The 25,339-nt window shown below is 29.5% G+C and overlaps 3 protein-coding genes across 8 annotated transcripts in view; 2 read left to right on the top strand and 1 right to left on the bottom strand.

The window, feature by feature from the left end:
* Nucleotides 1-1,831: 1,831 nt before the first annotated feature.
* LOC101514131 (casein kinase 1-like protein HD16) lies at nt 1,832-6,755 on the bottom strand. The gene is made up of 16 exons (XM_004497308.4): nt 6,156-6,755; nt 5,751-5,864; nt 5,559-5,632; nt 5,175-5,244; nt 5,040-5,095; nt 4,485-4,556; nt 4,271-4,365; nt 4,126-4,192; nt 3,848-3,977; nt 3,540-3,758; nt 3,300-3,430; nt 3,005-3,179; nt 2,831-2,921; nt 2,460-2,617; nt 2,193-2,381; nt 1,832-2,109 (listed from the first exon to the last, which is right to left on the bottom strand). Exons 1-16 carry the CDS (start codon nt 6,483-6,485, stop codon nt 2,050-2,052), a joined length of 2,031 nt encoding a protein of 676 aa, XP_004497365.1. The 5' UTR covers nt 6,486-6,755; the 3' UTR covers nt 1,832-2,049.
* Nucleotides 6,756-17,738: 10,983 nt separating this feature from the next.
* On the top strand, nt 17,739-24,978 carry LOC101512944 (high mobility group B protein 15). 6 transcript variants are annotated; one of them, XR_012162715.1, is made up of 9 exons: nt 17,759-17,906; nt 18,814-18,877; nt 19,166-19,372; nt 20,127-20,205; nt 21,154-21,316; nt 21,400-21,528; nt 22,883-23,277; nt 23,476-23,863; nt 24,779-24,978. XR_012162715.1 is itself a non-coding variant. In XM_004497303.4 (7 exons), exons 2-7 carry the CDS (start codon nt 19,203-19,205, stop codon nt 23,809-23,811), a joined length of 1,272 nt encoding a protein of 423 aa, XP_004497360.1. In that variant the 5' UTR covers nt 18,139-18,877; nt 19,166-19,202; the 3' UTR covers nt 23,812-24,032. The 6 variants fall into 6 exon arrangements, 1 of the variants encoding a protein (XP_004497360.1); XR_012162714.1 differs by lacking the exon at nt 17,759-17,906 and adding an exon at nt 17,996-18,095; XR_012162716.1 differs by lacking the exon at nt 17,759-17,906 and adding an exon at nt 18,138-18,692.
* LOC101492540 (protein PHOTOSYSTEM I ASSEMBLY 2, chloroplastic) overlaps nt 24,785-25,339 on the top strand; it is a 2,908-nt gene continuing 2,353 nt past the window's right edge. Inside the window, exons 1-3 of the mRNA XM_004497328.4 lie at nt 24,785-24,990; nt 25,073-25,164; nt 25,254-25,339. Of these exons, the coding sequence (XP_004497385.1) occupies nt 24,837-24,990; nt 25,073-25,164; nt 25,254-25,339 (332 nt within the window). The 5' untranslated portion in view covers nt 24,785-24,836. The remainder of the gene's footprint in view (nt 24,991-25,072; nt 25,165-25,253) is intronic.

The raw sequence follows: 25,339 nt of genomic DNA, 5'->3' as shown, positions 1-25,339 counted from the left end.
GGCCTATTTAATAAAAAGATCAGGCTCAGGCTATTTTTAAAGTCTATTTATTTAAATAGGTCAGTCTCAGGCTTATAAAGAAACCTATTAGGCCTGACAGGCCGGCCTATATATATTTAATTATTTATTAATGTTATTTTTTATTATTATATTAATAATATTATTTTCTATTTTAAATTATATCAATTAGACAATGCTCAGTAGTCATTCCATATTCGATAGCCATTCCATATTTGGTAGTCGTTCCATATTCGGTAGCCATTCAATTAGTCAATAACTCAGTAGTCCTTCTATATTTGTTTGAGAGGTAATAATTGGTACATTTGTTTCAAAAAAAAAATCTATTCTTTGAAACCAAGAATTACGTTTTTGGGTTTAAAGGATGTTTGTTTCAGATTTTTTAAAAATTATTTTGTTAGAAAAATTATTTTTTGTTTAATATATATAGATATGTACATTGATATTGATATGTGGAGAGCATTTAAATATTTTAATATGAATAAGACTTTTAAATAGGCTTCCAGGCCAGGCCAGACTTTTAAAAAGGTCAGGCCAGGCCGGAAAAAAAGCCTATGATAGGCCGTAGGCCAGACTTAGGCCTAAAAAATTAATCGTAGGTCAGGCTCAGGCCTTGCAAAACCTAGCCTGGTCTGGCCTATTCCCACCCCTAGTTGTCACCACGTGATCTGTGACCCAAGTTAATAGATTGTTGCGATACTTTTTTGGTTTATAATAAGATAAGATTGTTGTGATACAAAATTTCTTATTGCACACGTCTCCTACATATTGAACACTTGTTGCATACATCTCATATTTTGCTTTTTGATAGAAGAAATTATGGTTAGATTAAGGAACTATGAGAAGTTGGTTGGCTTAAGGTTGCCTTAATAAAAAAGAAAATATTAATACACATTTGTGTGAATAAATGATGTTATTTATTATCCCTTTAAAAAAAAATACAGTTCAAAATATGAAGAAAACACGAGCCACATGGTTTTTTAAAACTAGTTCTACTTTGTCGTAAAGTCTTTTTTAAAAAAGAAAATATGTAAAAACTAAAATTCAAAATACAGTAATGATATTTATTAAATTGAAAACTTAGAGATACCAATATTAATAATATTCCCAAATATATTTTGTTTAAAGATATTTATTGGAAGATTAAGTTTTAAGATTTGGTTCACTATGCATAGAATCATAAATATAAAACTCTCCTTCAAAATAAAAAGGAGAAAAATACATTTATTATAAATATTATGTTATTTTCTTCAATGTAATAATTAGGTAAAAGATAAATGTACCAAAATATTTATCACATTGAGATTATAATTTATAAGGGCAATTATTATTGATATCCCCATATAAATCACTAAACTCTTTTTTTACCAATCACCTCACTTCACTTTACTCTATTTTATTGCGATAGCTTCCATGGTACCCCTCCTAACTCACCTACCCTTAGGAGAGGTTCAAAACCAAATTTACTAGACTCAATTCTCATTAGTTTTCTTATTAGGTGAAGTTTTGTAAATTCATTATTCAAATCAAATTTGAGAAATACCAAGGAACTAGAAGATATGTGGTATATTCCCAAATGTACTAATATTGCCATACACTCGTTGAACCCTTCGTAGCTTGGTTTTCAAAAAATTAATAATTTTTTAGAACGAATTTTTTTTTTTGTCTGGTTAAAAGTTCACAACTGAGATAAACCTGGAAATCTGGCCAAGATACTTGACTGATACCAGTATTTGCATAGTTGCATTAAGCACACGGAAACAAAATGATAAAATCGGTTGGTATACACATATTCAATTCAATGAAACATGTATAAAGCTAAAACCACATACATTACTCTGCCAAATTCCAATACCAAAGTAATAAAGCATACAATAAAAGGGCAGAGAACAGAATAATAAGCTATACAACAGAGAACAAATATGGTTCTCTGCTGGCACAATTATCAGTCCCTACAAAAAGATGTTATATGATAAACGCAGCAGACAATCCATAATTCTTTTGTCAATTAATTTCTGATGGTATGGGAAATCAGCCTACTGTGCGCCCATAGCACAAATGGGCAAGATAAAGGTTTTTTGACCATTTTTCCTGAACACAAAAATAACCAAGAATGAGAGGACCAGTCATATTATTAACCTAAAAAAATCAACTAGTCATTCACCTTGTCTTACCTTAACATGAGCGCTGGGAAATTGAGATGTACGCAGAGTTTCCTGAGTTTCATCACCAGGCCTGTTCCTCGGGATACTTAATATAAGCGCAGATTGATCCAATGTAGCTGCAGTTGCTGTAATCCTATAACCATTATCCCAACGTTTATGGATGCCTTCACTTGGATAGAGAAAATCAAGTTCCACCACCTAAATTTAAAAGGTTAATGACGATGACAGGAAATGAAGTATAGTTGCAGAAAATAATACAAACCAACAGCAACAAACCTGATCACTGAATCCAGCATTGCGAGACATAACTATACCCCAGCGACTTCCAGCAGTACCCATTGAGGTGACATGAAAACCTTCTTTCCACTTCTTGTTTATCCATTTGTAGGGGAAAGATTCACTTACTTTGTATGATTGTTGCGTATACCGCGTACCTGCAGAAATTAGATCAAAACACAAATCTGAGAACTTTGAATCATTATACATAGAGGCCTTCAGAAATTCAGATCCTTCCACCAAACAAAAGCAGTAATAGGAACGCAGATTACAAATAAAAAAGAGCCAAGGACTGTGGACAAAGTCAATAGAAGCTGCAAACGCCAGAGGCAGAGAAAAACCAATAAAAACTATACAAGAAACTATCAAACCTTTTGACATGACCACAACAGAGCTGCCATTACTGGCCCCTGCAACGGAAGTGATGTAGTAGTTCTTATCCCATTGTTCCAAGATCCACTCCTGCAAAAAAACAATGCCGTATAGATAAGATTAACCCCATCAAATTAGACTTATAAAACAGCAAGGCATACAGCATATTCCACCTTGTGTAAAAATAATGGCGACAATTTGTAAACTTGAGCGGAATAATTAGTTCCAGCATCCATGATAAGTGCCCATAGATTTGAACAACATGATACACAACTAATAAGAAGGTCATCAGCAATCCCTCTCTCAATATGTTGTGCTAATCTTCCATCAGCCACATTGTAATGATACCTAAAATGCAACCCATAAATATCATAATTGAGTCATGAAGATAATATCATACACGTGTTCAACCTCACATATTTGATTGCAGGATTGAATGAGCTAGAAAGAATTATTGCAGTGTTTTACCTTTGTTTCATCGGTAGTCTAGCATTGTAAACTGAAATCCATTGTGAAGCAGGAATCCCTGAACGGACCTTCTTTTTGGGCTGTGAATCATCATCTGCATCAGCATTCAATCTACCCCGCTTTTGCCCAACCTACCAAATTTAGATTTTGAGTAGACATAGACACTGTGATGAATATGATGGGCAACCAGAAAAGGGAAAGAAAAAATAAGCCAGCAACTTTAGAGTACACAACACTTACTTTTTGAGCGCCTTCAGTATTAATTGGTCGCAACGCAGGATTGGGTCCGAGCATACCATCAAACAAGGATATTAGCTTCGAATAGTTGGGTTCTTCGTCAAATTTCATGTTCACCACAGTCTCGAGAAATAGCTTAAAGGGAGCGGGGCAAAAGCAGCACAGCATCTCAGGAGATGTTCCCATTTTCTTTTTGCAAACGAGGAAGGATTTGCCATCACCCTAGACAAGGAAACAATTGAAACATAGCAGGTCAAGGAATACAACTTGCAAAGTATAGTACTTGGTAAGCATATAAAAATTGTATGTACCTGAAAACCTTGCCATGGTAATCGGCCCCTGTGAAGAAAGATTAGTGTGTATGCAAGTGATTCAAGATCATCCCTTCTACTGGCAGTTCTTCCCAAATGGGCATGAACGCTAGCGTATCGAACAGTCCCTCTACATAAAAAGATATGGTTGTGAAGATCATATAGATAACCATATAAATGAGTAAAAAGCATTAAGTACAAAATAATAAAAGTAATAGGAAAAAATGCAATCGAGTATAATAGAAAGAAGATAACAATAGAGGTGAAATAAAGAAAACCTAAACATGTCAGGGCGTTGATCATATTCAGTATGCTTTCCACTTGAGGAATCTTTCCACTTTGTTGCTGCGAATAAAAATTAAAAATGGTTTACAAGATTGGTAACTTAAAATACACATTAATCATATAACTGCGCCCACTAACCTAATCCAAGGTCAACAAGAAACAACTTCTTCTCCTGTGCTGTGCTGGGTTGACCTAGTAAAAAGTTTTCTGGTTTTACATCTCCATGTACATAACTATAATGAACAAAAGTAACAAAAAAATTATGTTTATTGTTTAGAATCGAAGAGAACTAAATAAACTTATAAACATTCTAAATTTTGCTAAGTAGGAAGAAATTGACGAAATAACTTACCCTTTTGCGTGCAACTTCTCTAGTATCGATAAGGACTCAACAGCTATACACGAGACCATTTCAGGAGACATCCTAAACATTTATTAATATAAAAGTAAGTCAGAGAAAAAAACAACAAAAATAGTTACTGTAACAATTCTACCATAATCCACTCGAATATTCAAAGTATCCACGAGGGAGGGTGTGTAAAAAGCATACAGTGAACCAAACTACAATAGTTCTTCACAAAAGTAGTTCCTTATATTAAAAGTGGAAATTGGGATATTTAGAAGCTGAAGAACTATGTCAAGAAAATATATAGTAAAACAGAACATATAAACTATTTGTCACTCAAATGTTTCTTTTAATTTATTTGTATATCCCCTTTACAACGCCTTTTGAAGAAAATAATTTTAAAACCAGTCAACTTGCTTCCATGTGAAGCTAAAAAAAGAAAGCCCAAAAGCAAATAAAATCAATACATAAATAACATTTGCTAAACACATGGGCATTAACCCTATAATTAATGCAAGAGCTACAACCACAAAGCCAAGATACAGTTAAGATTATACTCACGATTGGCCTGAGGTATTCCATACATCCCACAAACTTGGACCAAGAATGTCCATAACCTGCAATATAGAGGAAATGGATGAATTGTTAAGTTGGCGACGAGATAGTACAGTGTTTGTTGTATGGAATAGATCATACCATCACATAATACTCTCCTTGTCTTCCTTTATAGTGTACTTTAGGTATTCCATGACTACCACCAAGGGTGCTTTTGACAGAACATAAAAATCAAACTTTAACTATATTGAGTTGATCACAAAACATAATTCAAAAAGAACGACAACCCAGGGCTATAAAGCTTTCACCACAGAAGAGTTTATAGAAGGGTTGGACCCATTGTGGGTCTATTGTAGAGGCACTTTTATCTTGCATACGCAAGAGACTGGATCCACAACTCAAACCTATGGCCTCCTGGTCAGACGACAACAACTAGAATAGCTGTGTCAAGGTGCTCTCATTCACAATATTTTAATGACTAAAATCAAATAAATTTACAAAATAATGTAAAAAGAAGGTACTTACTTGTATACTTGCCACTCATAAGGAGGGCCATAGCTGCAACCTTTACTGTTTCTATGTTCAAATTTCAGAGCAACCTGGAAATGACAGATAGAAATTAACTCAAAAAGACCAAATCAGTCTAAATCAAATCAGAAGGCAACAAACCCTTCATCAAGATACAAACAGAGCCCAGATGTCAAAAGAGAAACATACCTCAATAGCTCCAGGAGCATTCGCTCGCTCGCGACGGCCAACAAAAACCTGACCAAATCCACCTTTACCAAGTTTCCTCTCTACCTTGTAAAGAGGCGATCCTCCTACTTGAACCTTTGAAATTGAAATCCAAAACTCATTAAATCAAATAAGCAAAAGAACAAGAAACAATTAGATATATCAACATCAGTCCTTAATTAAAAACACTAACAAAACATCATCATAATCAAGAAACAAGAAATACAACCACTAACAGCATAACATCAAGAAAGACAAAGTGACATAATCAACTACAATTACATCAGTCCTCAATTAAAAATTAAAACCACTAACAAATTATCAGTAATCAATGAATACAATCATTAAACTAACACAATAACATCAAGAAAGATAAAATCATCACACCTTATCAGGAAGAGGTGGAGTGTTGGCATCTTCCTCTGGAGCAACGGCAACAGCCTTGTCCTTATTAGCACTCAATCCACCACCTCTTTCATCAACCATCGCAGCCACGCCTTGTTCTATAACGTTCACCGTCGGTGGTGGTGGTTCAACGTAAGTATCAGGAGGAGGATTCAATAACTGTTTCAACGGATTCTCACGCTCCGATTTCTTCGCCGCCAATCTAGTTCTGGGTCTCCCCCTCGCCGCCACGTTTTTCTTCGGTGGTTTGGATTCTTTCTGAGCTACGGCGGCAACACGAGCGCGTCGAACTCCACTACGAAGCTGAGGCATTATGTAAACCCATGCAATCGATTAAGGAACCTCGATCAACATACATACATACGGTTTATCAAAACGGCGACGTGTGATTCATCATCATCACTCAGATTCAAAATTGAGAAATCGATAGGGTTAGGGTTTGATGGTTGGAAGTGAATGGGAGCAGGAAGGTTAAAAAGGGTGAGGAAATGAGAAGGAGGCAAGATCTCTGCAACACAAAATTCAGGGAAATGAAATGGAATTTGTGTTAAACGACTTTTCAAGATATTTCTTCTTTACTTTCTTTTTCTTCTTTTATTTTTTAAACAAATGATTTTTTTTCTTTTTACATTTGTTGTCAACAGAATAAAATGTGTTTACATTTGTTGCTTTTCATTATTTTGTTCCGTACATTTTGTTCAAATTCAGTAGTTTTTTCTATTTTATGGTTTTATATAATATAAAATATAAATATTATCTTTTTATGGGTGGATAAATATTTCTATAAATATTACTTCTTCTCATTTTCATATTATATATGTATTGTGTATATATTAAAAAAATACAACAAAATCAACGAATAACAAATAAAGAATTTGTAAGATGAAATTGGCAATGTTGATATTGTTAAAAATATTTGTATTATATATCATTCTGTTTATTTTAAATTCTTTTTATAAAAAAATGTAAATAATTTTAAGTTTTTTTATAAAAAATATAAATATATATTTTTTTTAGAATAAGTGTAGTTGAAAATAAATGATACATGAAAAAATAAATAAAAAATTGCAATGAAAACAGAGTAGGTAGGTACACATATCCACAAATAAAATAAACATATATTTTGATTATACACTAGTTATTATATATGGAAAAAGGTGTAATGATACATGTATTTGTATTCCATACTAAATTAGATAAATTGGTATATTGTAATATTTTTAATTTATATATTATAATTTTTATAATTAAATTTATTATATATTTTATTTATGCATTAATTAATGTATTGATATTAGATATTAGTACAGTATAAAAATAATTCTTACTGAACAAATAATATAACATAATAATAATATTTTCATTGCAATCTTTAAGAGTGTCTTTGATTTAAAGAGATAAAAGAAATATAAAATGTGTTTAGTTTAAAGGAGAAGTGTATTTTAAATTTTTTTGGTCTTATCCCCTCTAAATCTCCAAAATAAAACAACAAAATAAATGTTTAGATGAATTATGACTTCCTTCTCTCTCTCTTTCTCATTTTAAAAATAAATCAAATACAAAAATCTAAAAATATCACTCACGTGTTCTTTTCTTCTTCATGTACCTTTGAACCAAATATTTCTTTCCTTCTTCATGTACCTTGAAGCAAATATTTAAGTAAAGTAGTCAAAGACACCTTATTATGTGATATCTACCTATTACATTTCAAAATAATTAAAGTTGTCAACATATATAGGTAAAAAAATTTAAGATTTTGACATAAAATATTGAGCTCGTATTAAAGTAGGACTTTTTAGGCTTGTCCGCGTAAACCCATGCCCTTGATGACTGGGCCCATTCGGGCTTTCGGTAGTCTCTGTATCCCCATCAATAAAATGTTTATTTAAATTTAAATTATAATATTATTGACTATTGAGTCCAAAAATAAATATATTAATATTTGTTCTGTTTTTAATTAAAAATAATATTGATAAAAAATGATTATCATAAAAACTATATGTACTCACGTGTTAATTTTATTTATTGAAGTTTATTTTATTATTAAAAATCAATTTTTTATTTAGTTTATTTTTCATATTATATATAAGTGCAGGGATTAATTTTATTATTTTTAAAAACAGTTAAATATTTTATATTAACAATTGAATGTAAATTTTTGTTATTTATTGAGTCTTATATTTTTATTTTCACTTCTACATATTAATTATGAATTGTTCATATCGCAATTTTAGAATTATTTATGTGAACTAAAACATGTACTTAGGTTTAATTTTTTATTTATTATAAATTTAGTTATTGAAAATTCAAATGATAAAAAATTGTCTTTTTTAATTTTGTATTTCGATAGAAAAAAATTTAACTATAAATAAAATATGGTAGCTAAAATTTTTTATAGTAAAATTTTTTCTTTCATTATGTCACGTTAAAACAATTAAGTTTAATGATAGTTTTAGTTCTTTTGTTTTTACTGATTTGTGAAATTAATTTTTTATTTTAAAAATCGATAATTTTAGTTTCTTCCATATATTTTTTAACTAAAAAAATGATGATTTAAAATGTTTTAAATAATATGATATACGATGATATAGAATGATTAACACCCATAAAATTAAAATAAAACATCGTAAAAGTATAGTTTCCAACTTTTAAAATTATTTATAATTTTAATTTAATTAATAACATATGAACAACTAATATATTTAGATAGTTTTATATCATATAATGGTATCTCATGATAAAGCATATGTGTTATTTTTGTGACAAAGGGTCCATGAGAACGTAAAACATACAATAAATACAAAAAAGTTGGGCACTTTAGACATAATTTGTTGAAAGTGAAAACAATTATCATTATTTGATGTTCTCCTATGTATTATGATCGTGGATAAAATTACCATAGTGTTTTATCTTTGTAAAGTTCTTTATTTATTCTAGATAACGATTTAATGAGATGTTATTTTTGTTTTAAAATAATTGATTCATCTGATCATTTTATATACATTATAAAAAATATATAAATGAAAAAATATAGTATTATTTTTTATCAAATTATACTTGTTATAATAAATAATAATAAAATATTATATTGAAAATTATAGAAATAATATTAATTAAATAGTATAATTAGAAAAAATAAAAATAATAAATTATTAAAAAAATATATTATTTTAAAACTGATTGGCTACAACAACCTTATGCTTCGTGACGTTGGAAGGTTCATCAACAAGTGTTCTCAAATATTGATTTCCTCCATTATTACAATCCACCTTGTTTTCTTTTAAATTTATGATGAGGCTATTACTTATGTAGCTAACTATAGGCATAATTAACTTAAACACAATGGTTAGCAACAATCTCTCTATCCATGGTCAAATATTTTTGAATCAAGACCCTTTATACGAAACCCAATTACAAAAAAATAAAAATTTATACTGGCATTACTCAATACTCATCAATCATAGGGAGCATAGGTGACCACTATGAGTATGATTTCTATAAAAAAAAAATATGGCAAAACAACCTCAATTTCTTTATTAGTTTAATAAAGGAAAAATTTATTCTTGCAACATGACAGCCATTGATTTCCCTGTCAAGGGTAGATAGACATTCTCCCACTTTTCTCTATAAAGTAAACATCATAATCATATAGAAGCCAATTTTGATCCACCTATAAGTAAAATGCTCAAGGACAAACATTCTCCTATTTTCTCTCTAAAGTAAAACAAATTCACACTTTAAAAAATAAAATAAAAAATATTTTGAATAGAATAAAAAATATTTTATTTTAAAAAATATAATAAATTTTGTTATAATTAACACGTTTTGAATTCGACCGTTCAACTAAATAATATCGACATTTATCAATCGACGTAAAGTTTAAAGAGAAAAAAAAATTGTGATAAATGAAAAGACCGACGCTATTTGTGCTATCAACTCAACATCACTCAATTAGACAAATTATAAAACACACACTCTAAACTCATATATAAGTCGGTAGCAACAACAATAACTCAACAAACCAATATCCTCATTAAATTGCAAGGACACAGCATCCCTAAATAATGTAGCAATTGGAAATAAGGTAAGAGAGTTACATAACTACATAACTTGATTGTGTATCTGACTATATGATAAAAAAAAGTTATTTTACAACCAGAGACAATGACAAATACGGATTATGTGCTTGATACTAAAATGAGTTTTCATACTCTTAAAGATAAATTACAACAACAACAAAAATTGGATCCTATGTACACTCCCTAGCCCAAAAAGAATATTTTAAACTAGGGATCGTCACCAACAAAACAAAGGAAATGAAATTTGTAAATGTATAATGAGCCATTTATGTATTTACATCTCCCCTCCTTTTTAGATAATATTGTAGGATACTGGAATCTGTTTTAAAAACCGCTAGATTTACAAGTGAAAAATACGAAAACACGCGGTGGCAATCCAATAAGTAACTTAGTGCCAAAGGTAAATTTCGTGAAACCTATCATTTTATCGATGAAAATATAGTAAGATGTTATTTTAATCTCAGGAAAAATTATAATCAGCTATCCAATTATTAAAATAATTTTAAAAATATATAACTTATTATAATTATATAAAAGTATTTGAAACATATAATTTACGGTAAATTAGTCTAACCACGATCATTATATCTTCAGAGATTAAGTTGACTAACATTTTGACGATAGATGACTAATTTAAATTTTTTTATTAAATCAGCGATCAAAATAACATCTTATATTTTTAGGGATTAAAATTGTGATTTACACGGATTTTTTTCTCTCCATTTTAGAGTGGGTATTGATCATTTTCTCAGTGGTTGTGGGATTCTGTAAAGGATTGTTCATATTGCAAAAATCAAACCGCATTGAACCATATTAATGATTTTGTTTAGATATTGAAAATCATTTTCAAATTAATTTCATGCAGTTCTGAATTGATTTAAAATTGGTTGATACATATAAACTTGTTTAGTATTTTGAACAAATTTTTAGTTAAAATCAATTTCAAAATAGTTATTCGAAAAAAGAATTTTAAAATTATTTTGATAAAAAAATATCAATTTTTTTTTAGAAAAATAAATGTATTTTTTTTTTCAAAACTCTTTTCGATAATCTTTTTTCAAGAATATTTTTTTTCAATTTTTTCAAGAAAAATAAATATAAAAAGTTTATCGATAAAAAAAATTCAAGATAAAGGTTTCAGTTTTTTTTTCAAAAAAAAATCAAAAAAATTTTAGGGAAAAATGTTTTTGATTTTTCTCAAAAAGTTTTCAACAAAAAATAATTTAATAATTTTTTATTTTTTTTCAAAAAGAAGTTTCGATTTTTCAAAAAAAATAAATTTCAAAAATTTTGTAAGAAAAAAAAAAGGTCTTAATTGATGTTAATTTTTTTTTAAATTATTAAACTAGTTTTTGAATTAAAGTTAATTAACTAAATTATTTTAAATATGTGATTCAATTTATGAGTTATTTAAATAGTTTGATTTTATATGGTGCAGTTTAATTTATCAATATAGTTTAATTTATCATATTTTTGCACATTCCTAAGTCTATACGTATGAATATCATGTTAGTATTATTTTCAACCTCAAAAAGTATTGTACAAATATCAATCCCATTACCCCTAATTCTGTATATATGAATATCATGTTAGTATTGTACATATAGCAATATATACACTCAGACACGACAAAAATTTCAACCTAAAAAAGTATTGTACAAATAGCAATCCGATTACTAAGAAGCTGAGAGATTAATAGCTTATAAAGGAAGATAATGAAATATTTAAGTACTATTTTAACTAATAAATGATATATCAAATATGGGATACGAATTATGCATCTCATATTTGGAAATGAATGTTTAAACTATTTACTATTCTGTCTAAAGAAGAAGAAAAAGTTAATGAACCTGATGTTCAAAACTTGAAGTTATGAAACCCAGATATTCTAATTAGAATTCGTATAAAAAAATAGTTACATAAAAAAATGAAAAAGAACAAAAAAATGTCAAAAAAGAAGAAACAGAGTATTAAATCATATGCAGTACTTTAGTTAATGCTGCAAGGAAAAAGGAAATAATACAGAGTGGCATGCCCAACAACTAGAGTGTTTATAATGCAAAATTAGAACAACATTGAATTATATTAATTATTTAGTTCAGTTATTAAAAATTATTTTTAAATTAAGTTTAGTGTAGTTCTGAATCGATTTAAAATTGATTTATAAATATAAACTAGTTTAATATTTTGAACAAATTTTTAGTTAAAATTAATTTAAAAATAGTTATTTGAAAAAAGAATTTTGAAATTCTTTTGATAAAAAATATTAATTTTTTTTAGAAAAATAAATATAAAAAAATTTCCGATAACATTTTTGTTCGGAAACAAAATTTCGCCTATTTTTAAGAAACCTTTTTTTGAGAAAAATAGATATAAATAATTTCTCAATAAAAAAGATTTGACTTTTTTCAACAAAAAAATTCCAGAAAAAACATGTTTTTGATTTTTTTTCAAAAATTTTGCAAGAAAAAAATGATTTAATTTTTTTTTTGAAAAAAAATGTTTTGATATTTCCTATTTCTTTTTAGAAAAATAAATTTTGTAACAAAAAAAATCTTAATTGAGGTTAAAAAAAATTTAAAATTTTTAAACTGGTGTTTGAATTATGTTTAGTTAACCAAATTGTTTTAAATATGTGGTTCAATTCTTGAACCATTTAAATTATTTGGTTTATTGTGGTGCAGTGTAATCTAATTAATTATATTTTTGCACGCCCGTACTTGCAACTAAGGTTGTGCATGGTTGGTTTAAAAAAAAAATCAAACCATATCAATTTTTAAACCAATATATGGATTTAGATTTATAATCAAATTCATTATTTGGTTTAAAATCGGTTATAAAACCAATTGTAAAATTGATTATGCTTAAATAACCGGTTTCTAGTTAAACAACCGATTTCGAAAAAATCCATTTTAAAATCGATTTTTTCTTAAAACCGGTTAAACTTTGATTATTTTTTAATATTTATTTTTTAAAAAATCATTTATTTATAGTTTAAAAATCAGTTATTTAAAAAAAATCGACTATTCGTGTTTAAAAATCAATTATTTTTACGAAATGAAAGCTCAATTCAACCATACAATTGCTTTCTCTTGTTATTAAAATTAAATATGTTCAATTGTTTTATAATAACTTGTGATTAAAATTGATTTATTACTAACTTAATTAAAACCACCAATTCTGATTCATACTAGTTCAATAAATTGCTTATTACTAAAACCGTAGAAAATACAAACACTTAAAAGTTTATTCGATCAAATTTAACAATTATTGCACCTTAATAAAATCGTAGAAAATACAAACACTTAAAAGTTTGTTTTCAACACCGAGATGGACACTACCACCACAAGATTTAGTAAATTTTAAAATATCTAATGGATTTAATATATTAATTTTTGTCTTGAATATTTATAATTAAGTTAAGTTTGAACAATATCTAAATCTCAATATCATTTCCAACGTAACATATTAATGTAACATTTTGAAAAAAATTATTCTTTTAAAAATCAATAGCTTAAGAAATTATATTTAAAATATTTAGTCTATGATATTTTAGTTTTCCTCAATAAATATTAAATATTTTAATTCACTAACTAGTTATCATACAATATGGTTGATTAGTAATAAGCAGTTTATCTCAATGAAGTTAGTAGTAAATTGTCGAAAAATGTGGAAGGTCGGTGAGTGATGGCAAAATCAGAATCGTTTTAGAGTTTTGGGGATTTAGGATTTTTGGGAGTTGAGTGGATAAAAATCGGATAAAAACCAAATTCACATCTAAAACACAAGTGAGTATCCAACCGGTTGATAAATAAATTAGATTATAACCATATTATTTTAACCGAATCTTTAAAATAGATTTGGATCCGATTTTAGATTTCGGTATCATAACCGGGTTTTTTGCACAACCTTAACTGCACCAGTAACATCTGAATTAAATAAATCTCAATATTGGAATGGGGAAGAGCCACATATTCAATTGAGATTAGGGTATTGTAATCAAACAAATAAATCTCATTTCAAATCTCCATCTCAACCGAATCATATATCAGATTTCAAATATACAACAACAAGATTGAAATGGGAATGGCAGAAGGACCACATGAAATTGTTGGCGGCATCTTTTTTACCACTAATGAGTTGCTTAGGGTGGAAGATTTGACGTTAAACACTGATCCTGACTTCGTTGATGACAATGGGTTCAACATTTGAGAAGACGATGCGTATTTACCGACGCTAGTTTCATTAGAAAAAGTGTTGAAGGCGTTGTTGTCTCCTCCGCATCGATTTTTTTGCCACCCATCTAAAGTGTATAATACTTAAAAGTTATCAAAATTTTAAACATCATTCATGATATTTTTCAAATGCACTAACCCAAGACTTTGCTCGTCATTATAAATAAGACAGTTATTTATCACTTCAATATGAAACATTAATTTATTTTATCTTGTTTTTATGGAACCACATTGTTTTAAGTCGCTATTTTATTTGTAGAGAATAAAATAAGAGTGAACATCTACTTTTTAGAGATGATATATGTATCGTTGAATTTTTAACATTTTAAAAACATTGATCTATAGTATATATGGTCCTTATTGAAATTTGTCTAGTATATAATGATAATATATTAATAGTAGGCTTAATTGCAAACGAGTGCAAAAACATCACATGAAGGAGATAATATTGTAATTTTGTTGTCACCTTATAACTTTAACCTATCATTTGCAGTACTTTAATAAATTTATTAGAATAAAGGGAAAATACAAATAAGAGACTTGTGAGACCAAACCAAAATAACCAATAGAGAAAACAATTAGATAAACAACGATTGTCTCGTTAAAAATCTTATAAGAAAAATCCAATAGAATAACCATAATGAAAGATAAAAGATCACAACAAATAAAAAATGATCAAACATCAACAAACTAAATTTATACATAGGGATACATAACTTATTACATATAGAAATATTCATCCCTCATAAATATAGAGACACTATCCCACTGGTGGAAACCCACCAAACAAAAAGCATGAGAATAAATTACTTTATTCTTTAAAAATGTGAGAAACTAGAAAACTCATAGTTTTGACATTCTCCAAATAGTTAATTAGTCCAATGATTATAAAACTGCCACAGAGCAATGTGACGAGACTTGAACGCCATAATAACCAACTAAGAATCACTCACAGGCCAAAATCGATGCAACCCCACGCGAAAAAGCAATTTCAATCATCATTATAGCACCAACACACTATGCATGAAAAGCATAAGAGGAGTCATAATTGAAGTGAATCAGATGAACACTAAACCATGTTGATCCCGAAAAATACACATGATTTTGGACCTGAGTTTTCTTTGGCAACCCCATTGATAACTGTAGCAGCTTGTACTTTACAGCTAATACGAAAAGTGTTAAGAGTACGAAAATTCTGCATATAGGAGGAAATGTGACCTTGATTGAAAGTACCCACGAGATGAACATATCATCGAAAAATGCATAAGTATTTATTCAATAATGAAAGAATTTCAAAAAGAGTATATCATATATCAATAATTCAAGAGAATAATTATTACATCTTGAAAATAACATGTTAATGAAGAATGTGATCAAAGACATTCATACAACAATCAATAATCACACTATGTTATAAATAAAATCAAATCATGTCTTACATAAATTGGAAAACAAATATCATTTTTTTTATTAAAAAAACAGCAATATGAAAAACGAAGATCATTATGGTTTATTAAAAACAGAATTATGAAAAAACAAAGATCATTCTGGTTTATTAAAAAACAACAATTTGAAAAACGAATATCATTTTGGTTTATGAAAAACATAATTATGGAAAAACAAAGATCATTCTGATGTATTAAAAAGAAACGTCTGAATAAATGAAGATCATTCTGGTTTTATTAAAAATAGAAGTTTGAAAAAACGAAGATAATTCTGGTTTATTAAAAATAACAGTATGAAAAAGCAAAGATCGTTATGGTTTTTCAGAGTCTTCAATCTAATCAAACCAAGATCATTATGGTTTATTACAAGATAATTTTGATTTATCAAATGATCATTCTAGTTTATTGCAAGACCATTTTGGTTTATTATCAAGATCATTATGGTTTTTAAATATTTTTATTCAATATTTTTTAGATACTTTAATGGATGAACACAAATACATATAATAGAAAAGACGAAGAGATTAAAAAGGGGAAATAAGTGGGTGAGATATCAATGTACATAATTGACCTCAAGAAGATGCTGATCGAGAAAATACAATTTTTTTTTGAATTATTGACTACTACATAAAGCAATTATTTATTTTGAAGTTTTTTAATAATCTTTTTGTTGATATCCTATTTTATAAATTAAAATATATTAGAAAAATAGAATTACATTAATGAAGAATGATCGACTATTATTTATTTACAAATATTCTATATGTATATAAATTTTAAATGACTTAATTGCAATTTTAGTCAGTATTTTTATTGATTCACGACATTAGTTTTCATATTTTAAAAATCAATTACAATTTTGGTTACTCCATCTGATTTTTTTAATTAAAAAATGACGACATGATATATTTTAAATAATGTGTTATGATACGATGATGTAAAATTATTAACACCCATAAATCAAAATAAAACACCGTAAAATCGTAACTTTTAACTTTAATTTTTTTCTTCCATATTTATAACTTAACTAATGATATATGAATTATTAATGTATCTGAATGTTTCTATATCATAAAATCGTATCTTACGTTATGTAAAATATATTAAATTTTTTAATTCAAAAATATTAGAAAGACAAAATAACGAACTCTTAAAATAGATAGATTTATTTTGTAAGTTAATAAAAATAAAAAAATTAAAAAATTAAAACTATAATTAAATCATTTTAAATTTTAATAATTTATTGTTAAAGTATTTATATCATATCACACTTTAATTTTTTATTTATTTTCAAATTACATATCTTATGAGACTCGCATCCATAATTATGCTTTATAGATTCCTTTCAGTTGAATTAACAGAAATTGTGTTCATGATTTTTCTTATAGCTAAAAGCTTCTGCACTTTATAGTTGAAGCCTTTAATTTGTTTTCCATATTTAAGATGATTTTGGTGGTTCTTTAAAATTAAAATGAAGGATAAAATATATGATAGATTTGATGAAAAGGATGAAAAATATGTAAGGCGAGGGTTTCGCTTTTCCGCAAGACGCTACAAAAGGATGAGAACGAGAGGTCACTTTCACATCTTCTGAAAAATTCTATACATTTATTATTATTAAATTGAATTATTAATTGTAAACTATTTATTTATATCTATTATTGCAAAAAGGGAGTGGACAAAGTCAGAACGACCCTATATAGTTCGAATCTATTTGACAAGGTAACAAGGGCAATGACGTCATTTCGTATATAAACCCAGTACTTTATCAGGGTTAATGAATGTTGTAATTTATAGAAATAGGTATAAATTGATTACTTTAGGGTTAAATTATCTTCGTCACCATCCAATATACGATTCATACGCATCTCGGAACCGTATATTTTAACAGTACTGTCTTTATTCCTCTTTAAAGCTTCTTCATTCATTCATTATTATTGCGTGATGACGATGCTTCTCTGATACAGTGTTTGGGTAAGTATATATTATATTTTATTATATTAATTATTATTATTATTATTAACATTATTATATATTTCTTTGGCCTTCTCTTTATGTATATACAAACAAACAAAAACTGTTGTTTAACATTTCTGCTTTTCTTCCTCTGGATTATCAACGCATCTTTTGTCATATGCTTTTCTTTTTTCTTTTCTTCTTAATGTAAGCAAGCACATGTTATTTTCTTCTTTATAGTACTTCTTTAATCAATCAATCAATGTAATATGTATAATACCTGAATTAATTAAATAAATAAACATATGATAATACTGTATTATCTTTATTGACCTCCATTAGAGTGTATCACAAAGGACAAACAAATCAGACATGAATTTTCTTATGAAGAAAAAGGTGAAGTTTTTGGTAGTTGGGTCATCATAGATTGAAAAGAACCCCACAAATCCTTTTTACCCTGAAACAGTGTCAGATTGTTATTATAAAGAATTAAGAAAATCAATAAAGTTTTGACTTTGCTTTTATACGCACAATAATAATATATACTAACAATTCTTTGGTAGTACTGTATAATAAGATAAGATATGCTAGTATTATATATTTTTACCAATGTCAGGGTGGAGTTATATAGGCTATTATATAGTATAGGTATGTGAACAGTGTCTGGGGGTTAGGGAGAGACTAGAAAGGGACCGTCTTTATTACCATAGCGTAAAAGGGTCTCTCTTATCTCACTTTGTTTTTGTTTCAAAAGCAAAAAAACAAAGCCTGAAGCTTTGATGGGTTCTTGCTGTTACATCCTCGGTAATCTGGAGGAATTCATGGCTATGTCACAGCTTTTCTGTACAATTGCCTTTTCTTGGGCTTTGCATCTATATCTATATCCCCTTCTTATTCTTACTGCTAGTACTTACTATTTTATCAGCTTTGGAGCTTGTACATCTTATCAGCCTCTTCGGTTGTTTCAGTTCTGGATCTTCTGCTGCATGGTGATTTTATTGGTTTTTTTGTTTAATTTTTATTCTTCATATGTGACAATTTCTCTCTTCTTCTTCTTCTTCTTATCCTTAAAACTTTCTGTTTCTTTTCATTTTGTCTTTTTTCTTTTTCTTGTCTGCATGTAAGGTAGCCATTTCATTTCTACTTGTATATTTTTTTCCTTTACACCTTTGCTTCAGTTTCAATTTTACCTCATATTCTTCATTTTTTTTGTTTGTTATACCTTCAATGTAATGCTGCTAAATTTTGAGGTGGTTGTCTTGTTAATGGTGGTGCAGGAAAATACTAAAGGCTGAATATATTATTAAGTTGTGAATGGCATCAGCATCGTGTGTTATTAAGAATCCATTACCTATGAAAGAGACAGCTATGAGCTATGGTGAATATCCTTCTCCTATGGCAACATATGAGGAGGTTGTAGATAATCCCAAGCTCTTCATGCTTAGCTTGGAGAAGCTTCACGCCCTAATGGGCACCAAGTTCATGTAAGATCCCTTGATATTATGTGCATGTTTGGATATGCGTCACCAAAATCATGTTGTGCCACTGTCACCAAAATCATGTTGTGCCACTGCAATTTTGACTAAGTGCACGTTTGATATCGTGGTAGGTTTGCTACTGGGTTTGCCAAAATCACAGTTGCTCGCCTTGATTCTGGCAAACTCACCGCAATACCAAATATACACTAAACTACAAACTCACCTGAAATATAAAATGCACTATTTGGCCATCAGTTATTATGTTTTAATTCTATGTTTCATTTATCAATGTATCTATGAGTCAGAACTTTGAATCCTCTATACACTTCATTAGAAGATGATAGATTGGCTGGAAACTGCTTTGGTGTAATGAACTACTAGAGATTGTGTCTTGGTTTACTTTTTTTAAGATGTCAAACAAGCATGTAATGTCAAATTCCTTGCATCATGATGTTTGGTTCTTTGTACATATTTTGATATGTGATGCATCATGCGTTTGTTGCTGTTCTACCTAATCAAGTTGGCGTTCTTTGGTTTTGTCATTGGGTTTAAGATAATTCTGTAATGATGGAAGGCTTTCTAATGTTACAATGTTTGCAAAGGGTTCATGTTTATTATGTTTTCTGAATGTAAATGTTTTCTAGTTGGATAAGACCAATCACTGTGGCATCTAGTTTTGAAATAATATACCCTATTAATGCCTTTCAATTGTGTAACTTTGTAACATAGTTTTTTTTTTTGTTGCATTTTTCTTCTTCAGGATTCCCGTTATTGGGGGAAGGGAATTGGATTTACATCGCCTCTTTGTTGAAGTGACTTCTCGTGGAGGGATTGAGAAAGTAAGATGTGATTATAATTTCTATTTTGTTTTGTTGGTATACATTTTTATGTCTTAAAGTCTATGAGTCGTGGACGCCGACGCCAAAGACGACGTGAACATGTAGACATCGATAATGTCCAAAGTATAGGACACCGCGACACACATACATATAGTTTGATAAATTTAAAGAGGAGCATCATTTATAAAAGATCTAATTTGGGAATCAATATTATTATATATTTACTAACAAGTCAGAAGAACTTATTAAGTGTTACAGCTTTTGTATGAAAACGAGTCTCACCAGACGTCGTATAATGTGAACAGTTTGTTTCTTTACAAAACAGATTTTATGTAAATACAAATTTGATCTAATGGTTACCAAAATTTGTATAAGGACTTAATTATGACAAGCTTTTCTAAAATAGTTAAGAAAAACTGGTTGGGAAGATGATTCTTCTAGAGGGGATCTCAAGTAGTTAAATTTGTATTAATTCACTAAATCTTTATGGTGTTCATTGTTATTAAACTGGATTTTGTTGCACAAAAATCCAGACATGCAGTAAAGCTGACTGAAAGGGTTTTGTCCTCAATGTTTTAAGGAAGCATGTCACTTTTTCCCATTTTCTTATGTTGATCATCAAGGGAAACACAACAAATTTCAATTTTTGTTCATCTTCAAATGTTGTACTGAAAAGTGACATGCTCATTGTAGTCTATGGATGTCAGTTTCATTATATTTTAGTTCAATTTATCTTGTACTTCATGAATTTATGATTATCTCTTTTGTCTCTTTTCAACCAAATATAGTGTTGCATGTAATTTTGATTGCAAGATCTTGCCTTGATAGGAAAGATGCGTGAATCTTGTGATATCAACTATGAATATTTTTACTATTTTTTTGAATAATACTTTGGTTTTTCGGCTTTGTAGTGATATAGTTACCTTATCTTGTTAATCTTTATTGCAGATCATTAAAGAGAGAAAATGGAAAGACGTGACTTCAGTTTTCAATTTTCCATCAACGGCTACAAATGCTTCTTTTGTGTTACGAAAGTACTATACTTCATTACTCTACCACTACGAACAAATTTATTATTTTAAAGCTCATGATTGGACCCATACACCATCCGGTATGTTCACTGGAAATATATTGTTGTTTGTACTAATGTCAGGGTCCATTCTAATGTATAAATTGAAAATTTCACTATGGCAGATGCTTTGCAAAGTCAATCACCCATCCCAGTTCCCGCTCCAAAGATGCAGCAGTTTATGCATCCTTCATCTGAAGTTCAACCTGCTGTCTTTCAACAGTTAAATGCTAATGCTGCTAGATTGCCTGAAGGTCTTTGCTTTGCTTTTCTCAGCCCAAAATAAGATTAATTTCTGACCACGGGAAAAGTAAAATAAAGAGTTGTTATGCTTGTGAGAAGTCTAAGGCCATGTTTAAATTGATGGCGAGGGATGGAATGAAGGGTAATAAAATGGAGTGACATAATTGCCATTGTTTGAAATACGATGCAAGGTTGTGAAATCGTAAAAATTCATTCCATTTCCATCCCATATTTATATTTTTCAACCCCTTGGGATATTGGAGGGAATATTCTAAATTTCCATTGAAGTTAATAATTCTCGCTTTCACCTGTCCAAAATTACATTCACTTCTCAAATCTCTAAACATAGTATAAAACAATCAAACATTGGAATGATTATTTTACTTAATTTGATTTCATCCTTTTCAATTCCATTTCACTCAACATTAAACATCTGAATATAGTTTTAGTTTTGATAAATAGTTTCATTGGTCTTAGTCATACTATTGTTAAGCAGATGTATGTGTGATATGTTATATTCCTCCTAGGAATGACGTTCCATGACTTATTTGGAACTAGCATTATTTTGATGGTCTTCTAAATCTGTTGGTACATAATGACAAAAAAAAAGTGCCTGGCCTGTTTAATCATCAGAAGGACATGTCTTATACAAAGTGTTCTGCAATATTATGAGCTTGCATTTAATGGATGTGGCTTATATTACGTTCTGTATAATGTTAATTTGCATTGAAGATTATTTGCAATCTGTTGCATACTCTCAGGAAGGCGTTTTTTTAATAGGTAAAAATTAATAAATTAATAGTTAAGTTAGTTTTTAAGGTTTGAATCCCAGATCTCCCACCTAAAACTCCTTCAACGTTCCTTAACTCACCAACTGAGTTGTCCCGGACGTATGGATTTCCTCCAAAGTAGTTTAGGTGTAAAACAAAGCATATGAAATACAAACATAGCAAGAGATGCACAGATCACAGCTTAGATGTGGAAACTTGTGATCATATAATACCACAAATCTAACATTTTAAGTAAACTTAGTATTGAGGAGATAAAAGATTAAGATGAATGAGGGGAAATAGTAGAGTGAAAATCCATAGAAGTAACACTACTGAAAGTTGACCAGATAAAGGGTAGTCCGATAGTAAGGGTGACAAACTAGTATGAGATATTTTGAGACAAATATTCAATCTTTAAACTTCATATATGATAGAAAATTATGGTGTTGTTTGATTCTTGTTGTCAACCCCACATAGTGGTATTAGGGATTCATTCCTGTTGTTGTAAACTATGTTATTCCTTGTTAATCATTCTATCTATTTTAGAAGTTGGATCTAATTTTTTTTGGGTATTGTTTATCCCTTGTGCTTTCAGCAATGGCATCATCTTCGGCAGGGTCTCCAGTTGTTGGGGTCATTGATGGGAAGTTTGACAGTGGATATCTAGTTACTGTCACAATCGGTTCAGAGAAACTTAAAGGCGTACTTTATCAAGCTCCACAAAATCCTGTGTTGCCAGCATCTCACCATAGTGCTTCAACTAACAACAACAATGTGACTGGCTCAGTGGGTGTTCATCGTCGCCGACGCAGAAAGAAATCAGAAATGAAAAGGAGAGATCCTGCTCATCCTAAACCAAACAGAAGTGGATACAATTTTTTCTTTGCAGAACAGCATGCAAGGCTAAAACCCCTTAATCAAGGGAAGGACAGAGAGATCAGTAGGATGATCGGTGAACTATGGAACAAGTTAAATGAATCCGAAAAAGCAGTAAGTAATTTGTTTAACTCTGCCTTTTATTTTGAGTTGGATTTTTGCCGTTTGTAATAGAATATAAACAAAAGAAGTAAATTTGGTATTTAATAACTTACGGATTATTTTTAGAGTTTTAAAAACACATATGCACTATATGGTTATTATTGTATCTTGTGTTATAATGTTAACATGTTAAGTTCCACTGACATGAAGGTTTATCAAGATAAAGCCATGAAGGACAAAGAGAGATACAGAGCAGAAATGGAGGATTATCGTGAAAAGTTGAAGATGGACCAAGTGATCAGCAATGCTGTGCCACTTCAACAGCGACTTCCCGAAGTGGATACTGACATGCTGAATGCTGACATGAAATTGGATGAAGCTGAAGCAGATTCTCCTCAAACCCCGGAGGAGAGCAGTTCCGGTGGAAGTGAGTATGAAGATGATAAAGCTATGGAGAAAGATTATAGTATGGATGCATTGCCTGTCATAGGAGTTGGAGCTGAATCTATGAATTCAAACGAGAAGTCATCTAAGGGGGGTTTATGAGCTTATTGAAGAGACATAGAGGAGTGGTAGGGAATGGGAGAAGAGGACTAAGGTAAGGTAGCACATAGAAATAGATATTGTTACGAAACATTTTTTAGATTTCTTGCAGTGGAGACTTTGAGGTAGGATTGAGATGCAGTGATTACCCGCTTCCACAATCTCAGTGATCAACTGGGTTTTGTCATTTTAATATTCAATTTAAGGTGTTAATTTTGGCTTAATATTTCATTTTATCAGCATGCTGAAATATATGATCCCAACTAATTACTAATTAGTAAAAAAAATCCTAATTAATTACTAATTAGAGGCCTTTGGGAGTATTACTATATTAGCAACTAGCAGGGAGTATGCGCTTGTGTTGGGAAGACTGACATTTTACCAAAAGAATAAAGTGTTACTAATTCAAATGTATTATTAATCAATTATTAAGTATTTCTTAATTATATTTGGTCACCATTCAGAAAAAATATTTAAGGCGCGTATTCGGGCGGTAAAAATTAGTTGTACACATGGAATATCCAAAATGCTACACTGCTATTTTTGCCCAAGTATTACTACACTACTAGTTAAGTAGCTGAGGACATATTTGACAACCAAACAAAAGCACTTAAATAAAAAATAAAAAAAAGTAATTAATTAAAAAGTTTTTAAAAAGAAAAATAGAAATGATATTTTACAGCGTATGAGCTTATGAGAATGGTATGAATATATATTTTCACTAATTTTTAAAATTACTTTAAATTATTGTTTTAAATTGTAATTTATATTTACAATCGTAATATTATAAATTTTGAAATTAACTACAATTACAACATGTATTACAAAGGTTTGTAGTTAAAAGTGTAATTAATCTATGGAAATTGAAATATACATTTTTGTCTAATAAAATAATTTACTAACACGATTAAATTGTTGGAATAAAACGGTGGTTTACGAAAATGTAAATAAAAATGTTGGATACGATTAGGCGGGGATTTAATGGAGATACGTGGAGGGCAGACGACCTGTGGATTGAATTGAATTGAATGATCTTTACGCTGCTCAGCTTATCACACTCTCTTTCTTCTTCTTCATCATCATCATCGCGCGGAATGGATTGCAGCAGCAATTTGCAGCATCGGGTTATGGCGTCTGTTATTATTCCTCGATGCCTTCTTCCTCCAACTACCAACCAACAACGTCAGTAGTTTCTTTTTCATTTTCCTCTTCTATCCATCATTTACTATTTATGAATGGAAATTTGTTAATTACCTTCTAACAGGAAGAGGAAGGACGCTTGTTGTTGTTAAATCTGCAAGTCACCAAAACGAGATGATAAGCAGCTCTACTTCACCACAACACTCTACTTCAAAGGTATATCTCTCATTTCTGCATTCTTTATTTCTATTTCAATTTCAATTACTCACTCATAATAAACTGAAGGACGATGATGAATATTGTAGGAAGTTATAAATGGTGTTTCGAGGCGTCAATGTCTCACTTGTTTCACTTCAACTTTAGCTTTGATTTCTCATAATGCAACCGCTCT

The sequence above is a fragment of the Cicer arietinum genome, chromosome 4 (genome assembly GCF_000331145.2).
Source record: "Cicer arietinum cultivar CDC Frontier isolate Library 1 chromosome 4, Cicar.CDCFrontier_v2.0, whole genome shotgun sequence".
Taxonomy (NCBI): domain Eukaryota; kingdom Viridiplantae; phylum Streptophyta; class Magnoliopsida; order Fabales; family Fabaceae; genus Cicer; species Cicer arietinum.
Note: the sequence above shows the minus strand (reverse complement) of the source record. Positions and strands in the feature narration are given on the sequence as shown.

What these genes read in the sequence shown, in the direction of transcription:
- LOC101512944 (XM_004497303.4), top strand. Translation starts at nt 19,203, where the DNA reads ATGGCATCAGCATCGTGTGTTATTAAGAATCCATTACCTATGAAAGAG. An exon ending in CTAATGGGCACCAAGTTCAT is followed by an intron (nt 19,373 to 20,126) that starts GTAAGATCCCTT and finishes TTTCTTCTTCAG; the next exon opens with GATTCCCGTTATTGGGGGAA. An exon ending in CTCGTGGAGGGATTGAGAAA is followed by an intron (nt 20,206 to 21,153) that starts GTAAGATGTGAT and finishes TCTTTATTGCAG; the next exon opens with ATCATTAAAGAGAGAAAATG.
- LOC101514131 (XM_004497308.4), bottom strand. Translation starts at nt 6,485, where the DNA reads ATGCCTCAGCTTCGTAGTGGAGTTCGACGCGCTCGTGTTGCCGCCGTA. An exon ending in TGGAATACCTCAGGCCAATC is followed by an intron (nt 4,557 to 5,039) that starts GTGAGTATAATC and finishes ATAAATGTTTAG; the next exon opens with GATGTCTCCTGAAATGGTCT. An exon ending in GAGAAGTTGCACGCAAAAGG is followed by an intron (nt 4,366 to 4,484) that starts GTAAGTTATTTC and finishes TGTTCATTATAG; the next exon opens with TTATGTACATGGAGATGTAA.